This window comes from Falco punctatus, assembly GCF_963210335.1.
Source record: "Falco punctatus genome assembly, chromosome: 2".
Classification (NCBI taxonomy): domain Eukaryota; kingdom Metazoa; phylum Chordata; class Aves; order Falconiformes; family Falconidae; genus Falco; species Falco punctatus.
The window spans coordinates 90,966,620-90,976,425 of record NC_137581.1 but is presented as its reverse complement, the minus strand read 5'-3'; the positions used below and the strand labels follow the sequence as shown (position 1 = coordinate 90,976,425).

Genomic DNA, 9,806 nt, shown 5'->3' with positions numbered 1-9,806 from the left:
AGAAAAAATATGTAAAAGACGACGACATTTTCGCAAAAGCTCTGGAAGTTCAAACCTAGCAAAGAACTCCTTAAAAATCATGTAAAGCAATGAGGCCACTCCACATTTAAAGCCATTTTGTTTTTATCTATTGGGGTAGTCACTTTACATCATACCAAAAAGACTGTATAACGAATACAAGTGTCAAGAATCAGATTTTTATGGCACAAAAGGAAGTTTTCCATTAACCTGCTTTCAGAGTTGCTGAATACATAATTGAAGACAAAGAAACTAAGGCTACCACAAAATAATATTTGCATGATGATGTTAGTCTTTATTCAGCTTCTTAACTGACTCCTCCAGTCTGAAGGCGGAGAAGAATCTTTCCATTAGTTTGCTTCAGTGATTTATTCTGGATGAAAAGATTCTTTTTCTATGTTTGACACAAGTTTATTTTCTCATTTATATTGTTATTCAAAGTTCACATAAGCTTTAATGTTGTACCTTACAATGTATGGAATTTAGATTAAAATAAAACTCTACTCTTAACATAACCTTTTCTATAATGTAAAAATATTCTACATGTTTAACGTATCAAGAATATTAAGCATTCACTTTGGGGAAAAACTATTTAACATGGTTTTTAGTCCAAACCCAGCTGTTACGGTTTTGTATTTTTGTATCCCTATTAAGTTGGGTGCCACCCAGTTCTCGTCTTCTGCAACTACAGCTTGACTACTGCACTCAGAACACAGAAGAACTATGCATACAAGACAGTTTTCAACAACTGCAAATTTGAGATGCTGCTTACTTTTTATCTTCACTCCTCCCCTACCCCTCCACTGCGGCAAATTTACATCTTTGAAATAATGAGAGTTTTTAATTATCAAAATCAGTATAAAAATAGCAGCATGCTACTAGACATGAAAAGCAGATTCATCATGCATCATGAATTTAAATGCAGATCTCTGCCTTCCTTTTATATTATCAAAATCTTTTCAAAGTTAACATCAAGGCAAGGGGTATAAGGACAGACACTGCATAGTATGATTTGATACTAATCTGAACTGGGTATTTGTATTCAATTAAAATCCATGATAATTACAGGGTAAACAATTTTTATTTCAAAATACAAGTTTTAACTGGAATTGTAGTGATGAAAGCAGAAGAGGGAAAAATGTCGTCTTTTACAGCCCACGTCACTGTATCTCACTTACATCCAGAAGTAAAAGCTTTAATTGGTGAAGAGACAAAATATTTGTGGTGTTTCACTGAACCTTCGTGATAATCCAGCATTATCCATTTCTAAAGAAATATAAATACTTTAAAACAACAATGAAAATAAATCCTTTTGACGTAACAAACTACACTCCTTACTGAGAATTTTCAGTCTTCTTAAAAGAAAGGGACTTCACCCAAAAAATAATCAAAATATCAATGTAGAACAATCCTCGGAGGAAAAAAGTCGGAATGTAAACCTCTGTTCCAAATTAGATCTGAAAAGCAAAAACACCACAGCATGTATTTAATTTGCATGCATTTTTCATCAAGTAGCAATTTCTTTAAGCTCTTTTTATGGTTCAACAGGAGACTTTCCGAACTCAGTTCAGTCCTGTTTTTGCCTTGGCTCACATCCTGTTTTCTTAATACACAATTACTCTCCTTTTATGTCGTGTGCGTTGTCGTGTCTGGTGTCCCCCCCCCCCCCCCCCCGTTACCATTGTTATGCAGGTAAGCAATTCTGACAATATAATTATGCATCAACAGTACAAACATAAATTAGCCCATGATTCTCAAAAACTAAAACAAAACAGAGTTTAAGGGTAACTTCCCTAAGCAGTGACTATTCAAATTAATTTATTGGCAAAATAAATGATTTTCTAGGCATTCTTCTGACATAAACAACAAAGGAAAGGTTCCACCAAGCCTTTCATTTTAACTATGACCTTGGAAGCCGCACTTCATCCTAGCTAGACTAGAATGATCCTCAGAGGAGTTCAAATTTTCTCTCCTTATGTCTTTTCCCTTCTTAAAGCACGATATTATATTGCATAGCTGACAGAACCTCAAAAACAATCATAGCTGCTCACTGAAAAACATTATCCCACACAAAGATCCATTAGTTTGCAAATTTTATTATTTCAATGTTCCTACAGCTTCTAATCACTTTGACATCTTGCAATAGCTTCATTATTAAAAGCATGCAGTACTAGAAAGTGTCTGTAGCTTCAGTAAGCTAAACCTTCAGTAAGCTCAACCACTGACAGATCCAAAGTGCAGCTTTCAAGTCTGGAGAAAAATTCATCAAGATTTTGATATTTTTAAAATATTTGATCTGATGCATCATATAATGAGAACCTCAAAAAAGTCAAGTTAATGTAAGCATTTAAAGAGAATTAGTCATATTACCAACTCGGAGGGAGAGGACTAAAAAGATGAAGAATTAAGACATAATAATATACTTAGAACAGTCTATCCAATTAAGTTAACTCACTCGCTCAGTAAGTTACTACTTATCCTCTCAGCCAGTTGACCCTGCACACATTTATCTCTCAACTGCAAAAAAAAGTGCATCATCTTGGAAAACATTTCACAGCAGATTCTGCTTCTACAATTTGCTATATAATCTGAAGTATAACCATTTTACTACTACAATTTAAGAGCGTGCATGGTCAGTTACTACAGCTTAGCGGTAAGCAGTAACACAACTGATTGTGACAACCTGTAAATTCAGGCCTACGGTTAACTTTAGCAACAACCAAGATGCAGCTTTTTATGTAAACAAAAATGGACAGTTAAGTCTTTGCTTTTCCTAACAACACAAATCTCTCAATTATTTCTGTAGTTAGTATTAGATAGTGAGTTTGTTAAATCTACAGAGGAATCAGAATTCATGGAATTCACCAAAACATCTGCATAACCTGTGGCCTATTCCAGCATTTGGTGTCCAACGCAGTTGCATCAGCAGTTTATGGCTCTCCCTGCCCTGACCGAGCTGGTCACAGCTGCCCTACATGGCACCAGAGCTGACCCACCAATCTTTGTGCCAGCTCCCCGAGAGGTCTTTCTGGCCTGCTGTGCAGGGGATAAGGAAATCCTACTAGTCTGCTAAACCTTCCTATACTGTCTATTTTGCTTTCCACCAGGAGCTTGTTGTAAGGAGCTTACGCTTCAGAGCGGTACCGAGGGCTACAATCAGTTCCTTCAGTACAAACACACCCAGCTACAGCCATGCGTGTAGTCGTCGACTCACCTAAACGCAACTCCTTGCGTGCACACGCACACACTCACTTGAACGGACACTGCTACATAACACTAGGTCTTTGGGGTCAAATTACATTATTTTTCTTTTAGACATCTTAAGGGTAATGAGAAGACTGTGCTCCATGTGTGTTTTAATAGTATGACACTAAGCATATTATCTACTCAGAGGTCAACTGGAGGACAACTGTAGGACAGAAGAGAGAACAGAAAGCTGGCATGCACACGTCCACACCACTTTCTGAGGCAGTGCCTGAGGTGAGCTATTTCAAACATCGGTGTATTATTTGCTCTAAAAGAAGTAAAACCAGCTTACTGCCAATGATTTCAAGCATATGACACAAAATATGTTTACTACTTACATCATCAATATCTTCATCATCATCTCCAATATCATCAAACTGGATTTCATCATCATCCCCAGGACCAAATGTGTCTGTTTCATTGATTTTAGCTAAAAAGGAAATTAAGAGAATTTAAGCAGCGCACTCACATCAAGTCAAGACAGATTGAACGTTATTGTCCATTATGAAGTTCCAATTTGAAGTGAGAAGATTCTTACCATGTTCTGGAAGCTCCCCATATGCTTTCAGACTTCTGGCTTCATCTGCATTGTACTTTAGAATAACATCAGCCTTGTTATCCTAAATAAAAATTTATTAGAATTTATTAGTCATCTGTGAAGGCAAAAAACTCACTATTAACCTCAGCAGACCAGTACCAATATTATTTACAGAAAAATAACACCTATATTGTTTACGGAAGAATGTCTTGTCCCACCTTCTCCTCTAGTTCTTTTAAAAGTAAAGTAAAAAGGGCTCATTTGTAGAATATCTTAATTTTTTCTGTCTGACAACTTAATTTTCTCCTATTGTAAGTAATTTGAGAAGTTCAGTTTCATGCCTTTGAAACTAATCTTTCTTCAGAGAACACACATAGTGAGGTGTTTGGTGGTCAGTCAGAAAGTGTCAAAACTTCCTAGTTTTAAGTAGTTTAATATATACAGTAAACAACAGTATCTTAAATGTTTTACAACTCTAACGTACATTTCAGAAGCAGAATCTGCCTTCAAATAACTGATGACACAACACTAACATTCATAAAAAGCATTTACTTAATGAAAAATACAACTGTTTTCCATTAACCTTTACAATATTACATAAAATTACACTAGCACATTTTTGGAAATCTAACTAGAAACTAACCACTGATCAATTGGCCTCTTAAGGCAAAAAGCCTAAACATTAAGGCTCAACAACTCCCATCATCACAATAAAATGTTTGGTACTTGACTCAGTCTCCCTTATATCACAGGATCCAAGCATCAAACAGCTACACCTTGAAAAAAGAGAGTCAGGTGTGATGCCAACAAGCACCTTCACTCACAAAGTCACAGGGTGCAATTTAGAAGAACAAGTTGAACCAGCATTTGTCATCTGCTCAAGACAACCTTTCTGTAATACAAAGAAACTAAAACTCATGATTTAGCATAACTAAATACAAATTCAAAGAAAGTTAGATGGGAATTTCCTCATGATACCCGCTGTAATTTAACATTAAATAAAGCTGTTTGTAAGGTATTTTGCATTGGCAAATTACATTGAATTTTTACCTGGTAATCCCTTAAGCCAACCAATATAATATCAGATGTATTTATCCAAACCTGAAAGAGAAAACATATGTTATATTGAAGGAATTCAAGTTATGTCATCTAACACGGAGGTCAAGCAGCACATTTAAGTTTACTGAGAGAAATGGAACACTTCACTACAGCCACCATTTTCACCTTCTAGGTTAGAAATAATAATTGGAAATAGCCAATTTCATATTTTAACAGCAAACCCAAGGTTATATTATTTCACATTACAGACCTATTACCAAGATAAATCAAACTTCTTTGAAGAGTTTCTAGTCAACAAAGTGGTTACTAAGCCATAACCTCTGAGAAAACAGATGTAATGCATCAAGCCACCATCTGAACTGAGCTCCATAAAGGCAAACAAGAAAGAGCCCAATGAAGGGGGTGATGGACAAGCACAGTGAAGAGTATTGAGAAAATGAAGGGAGTCGATTCTAGCAATTGACTAGGCTAATCAGCCAAACCAAAGCCAGAAGCCTGCGAAACAGCACGTTAATTTAAATGCACAAGACAGAACTATCCCACCATCAGCTTAATTTTTTTTTGAGATTAAATACATTTCAGTTGGAATTTCCTTTCTTTTAGCACGAGGAATAGGTAAGTGATGCTATCTGTAGCAGGACATTAATTCTGCAGCACCTAGCATTTATCTACACACATGCTCCACTACCTTCAACAGTTTATTGCAGTGTGTTGCAGGCAGCTAGCAGGGCTCATGTTGATACCAAGATACATGCATTCATTGGTCTCCAAAACCAGGCAGGTGGAACATTCCAGAATGAACAAAGCAAACATCTGTTTTTACTGAGAACAGACTACCTGAGAGGACCTCCTCTGTACCATACACCAGCAGAGGATAGAGAGCTGACGAGGCCAGGAGGTGACACCATCCAAAAATGGCAAAGTTAAGAATGTAAATATGTACACCTGACTTCCCTGAAGGCATACACTTTTGGAGATCAGCTTCGTACAGAAGTATTTTGGGAACTGATGAAGTGGACAATGAAAAGATGGCATCTGAGGTGTCTGAGGGAAGCTGTAAAGAAACCTTCCCAAACTGCCCTTACCAAACTAATCTCTGATAAGTTACCTAGTGAGAAGATGATAATTATTCAGCTCTTCCCCATATCAACCAAAGCAGAGTATCAAACCCTGATTCTTACTGGTTTTGGGAAATAGCATACAAAACCAGGTAGCTCTGGACAACCCTCTTACACCTTTTTCTTCCTATGCTGTGTGTCAATCTTCATGTTAATAGATGTTCTGCTAAACTAAGTACTGATCTAATCTCAGATATAACACATTGATTTTCCAAATAGTCATCATTCCCCATTTACAATTAGGGTGCTTTTTAGCGTTTCATATACATACAAGTTTCTAGTATATGAAGAATTAGTATTTCATCAACAGCCAAAAAAATCTCCCCTGAAATACACACATCCAAAGGTAGCCCTTCAACTACAAGCTTCACTCAAAAGCCAGACTGCCTGTTTTTGTGCCAGCAATAATACAAACAGAAGAACAAACTAGTTTACTAACAAAAATAAGTTTAAGATATTAAGTGCAGTAGAAATGGTAACTTCTGTAACGAGCTACATACATAAATTTTAACAATTACATATCACGCATAATTCCACCGTTCTCTATTGCAATGCTTCAGAATTACCTTTTTTCTTAGTTTCCCTCTAATATGACATAATCTCTTCACACCATCAAAACATAATGCTTCCAGTCTTCCATTGCCTAACATCTTGATCACCTGGGCATATTCTAAAAGAGAGGGCAACATATAGCAAAGCTTCTAAACAAATAGTTTCATGAAACAACCAGTAACTTCTGCCACTGTAATCAAAATTTGCTGTAACATTTTATCAAACATGAACAGCTGTGAGGAGCTTTGATCAGCCACACATGCTGAATGTTATCACAGTTTCTGTATCATTGTTCATGCTAACATTCAAACACTGCTTATTCTTGGTTGTGCCCATACTTTGGTTCCCTCTGAAATGCTTACTAGAGATAATTTTTAGAGCTATCAGGTCACACTCAGAGTTCGAAAGTTTATGGCAGCATCACAGTGTCTGTCTTAAGTGATAAAATCTCATGCTATCATTGAGGGAAGAGGAGAAAGTGGCACATCCTGTATACCCCACTGATATTTGGAATCCCTTCTGCAGAGGCTCTGTGGAAAAAAGAATACTGTTGTTTAAAGGACACATTCTGGCGTCCTCAGAAACTGACTGAAAGGAAGATACCAGGCTTCAGCTGAAAACTATGAAGCTTCTCTCCAACACCCACCCTCAATCTCTCACCTTGTATTTAATCTCCTTCTTCACCGAGTTGCAGAAATCACTACTAGAGTACTTCATACACTATTAAAGTTTGCAGCATAATGTATTACAATTTAACTAGAAAAAATAAAGCTTGTAAGATTTACAACAACATTATCTGACCACCCATACTCGCCGGGGAGGGGGGAAGTAATATTCAATTAGCTGGAGCAGTATTTCAATATTCTAAAACCTTTCCTTAGCACAAGTTAGACAGTCCAACAAACCACTAGACTATTAATAACTGAGAATAACGTTTGATTAAGCAGATTTTGGCGGGAAGTTGAAAAGGATTTTAAGTTTTATAGGTGCATCAAAATCAACTCTTTTTTTTTTTGCTTACAACTGTCACAGAACATCACAAAGCTTAAAGAATGAGTTCAGCAGTCAGTTCTTTTTTTAAAGTGATTCAAGTCAGTACTTTTCCTGCATTTCTAACAAGCCAACTGACTACTTGGTCACTAGACAAGTACCTGCATATATGTTAGCAACCACAAGAGCATGACACACAAGACAGGGTAAGCGAAAAGGGAAGTGAGCTCACTGGCACCAAAAGGCAGGGGAGAGAGGAATCCCAGTCATCACCCTCTGGCTGAACACTCTTGTGGCTTATTTTACCCGACAACATCTATGGACCTCACCTATTGCTCCTGTTTTAGTAATTGTTAGAGGTCCCAGCCCAGGAGCCAATTCAACTAAACCATCAGGGGACAGTGCAAAAACAGTGAGATGCACTGTTCTGCCAGGTCAGTGGCTTTGGAGAGCTCACTGAAGGATCCAAGAAATGTTACAGTTGGTATAAAACAGAAAGCAGGACTGTGCATCCAAGAGACAACTACTGGCAACACTGAACGACATCAGCTAAGCTAGCTGCTTACAGACCTTCACACAGAACTACTCAAGGGATTTCTAGTGAATGCTTACATATATGCTGTGTTACACAGGCATCACAATAAAGTCAAGGAGAGGTAAGCTTCATTCTTAAATGATGAAGCTATTTAAAATGTCCCTTTCCTAATGTCTTCTTCCTACACTCAGTATGTCATTTAGAATTCAAATACAACCCCAGTAAGAATACATCTCTCTATTCCCCAATAACTTTGTATTTCTCAGCCATCCAGGTATTTTGTTTATCAACTTTGAACATATGTCACTTACAAGATCTACAGAAAACAACAGCATCGCTGTGCTATAGTTAAAAACTCACCTTGCCCATCTTCCTTGAACACCAGTTCCCTTTTTTCTGACTCATTCTCATTCTTACCTCGTCGCCTGTTTTTACCTCCTTTGCCTAAATTAAAAGGGGGAGAAAAGATACAGTGAACAAAACAATCAGCTATGTGGGCATTTCTGTGCTTGTTTTGTATATGGCTGTTTTTTGAATATTCCATCCTAGATGTTCTGCTTGCTCGTAACGTTTTTACCTCTAAAATTTTTCAACTAAGTAGTAACAATTAAAAGAGCAGACCCTCCGTTACTTAAGATGTTCTGGTTGCTCTGGAGTGACAGATGCCTTCAAGAAGAACTTGCGCAAGATCACCATTTTCAGTTTCCTTGACTGCTGCTTCCAAACACCTCACAAGTAACGATGGGATAACCTGGTGGATGGAACCACCAAAGAGCAGAAGAACGGCTTGAGGGGTTTACCGTAGTGCTGAAATTCCTGAAATACTCAGGAGAAAGGCCACGCTCCAAGCAAAGATTCCCTTTTAAAAGGGCACACACGTGGCAACAGGACTAGATGCTCCTCACGAAGAAGCAGCGTGAAGCAGAAGAGTGGCTCCTATGAAGAACCCCCGCCCCGCCCGCGCCAACGAGCCGCCGTTCCCTTCCCCTCACGCCTCCCTGCCCGTTAAGCAGCGGGCGGGGGGAGAGGGGGGAGAAGCCGCAGCCCCCCCGGGAGCGCTCGGCGGGGCCCGCGCACCCGGCCGCTCCCCCGGCGGCCGCCGCTGACAGCCGGGCCCCGCCAGGGCCTGCCCCCGCCGGCAGCCCGGGCCCAGAGGCCTCCGGCACGCCGCCGGGCCGCGAACGACCGGGAGCAGGGCCGGCACCCGCGGCCCAGAAGGGCCCGGAGCGAGAAGAGGGAACCGGCCCAGGGGAGCCCCCGCACGGCGGGGTGGGCTGGGGCTCCCCCGCCCCCTCCGCGCCCCGCTCGCGGGCACCGGGCCGCGGCAGCTCCCACGTGAGAGGCGGCGGCGGCGGGCAGGGCCCCGCCGGGCCCGGCCTCGTCGCTCAGTGGAGGGACGGGCCGCCGCGGAAGGCCCGGCGGCGGGGAGGGCGCCTCACCTTTATTCTTGGGCATGGCGCCGGGCGCTCCGCCGCGGGGCGGCTGCGGGCAGGGGCGGCGGCGGGGGCTGAGGCTTCACGCGGCTCCCGTGAGGCGAGGGCGGGCGGCGGCGGCGGGATGGGCGGCGGGGCCGGGGCTGGGGCTGCGGCTGCTCCTGCTCGTGCGTTCCGGCCGCTGGCGCCGACCGACCCACAGCGCCCCCTGGCGCGCGGGCGGGCTCGCCGCCTCTCGATCGCGCCGCCTCCGCGCGTGCGCCCCGCGCCCCGCCGCCAGCTCGGCCGCTCCCGGCGGCGCAGCCGGGACACGCCTC

General features: G+C 41.2%; 1 protein-coding gene across 1 annotated transcript; it reads right to left on the bottom strand.

Moving 5' to 3' along the window:
- Window positions 1-101: 101 nt before the first annotated feature.
- EIF1AX (eukaryotic translation initiation factor 1A X-linked) lies at window positions 102-9,655 on the bottom strand. The gene is made up of 7 exons (XM_080377592.1): window positions 9,496-9,655; window positions 8,417-8,500; window positions 6,546-6,649; window positions 4,853-4,903; window positions 3,803-3,884; window positions 3,603-3,694; window positions 102-1,475 (listed from the first exon to the last, which is right to left on the bottom strand). Exons 1-7 carry the CDS (start codon window positions 9,509-9,511, stop codon window positions 1,470-1,472), a joined length of 435 nt encoding a protein of 144 aa, XP_080233718.1. The 5' UTR covers window positions 9,512-9,655; the 3' UTR covers window positions 102-1,469.
- Window positions 9,656-9,806: the final 151 nt, after the last annotated feature.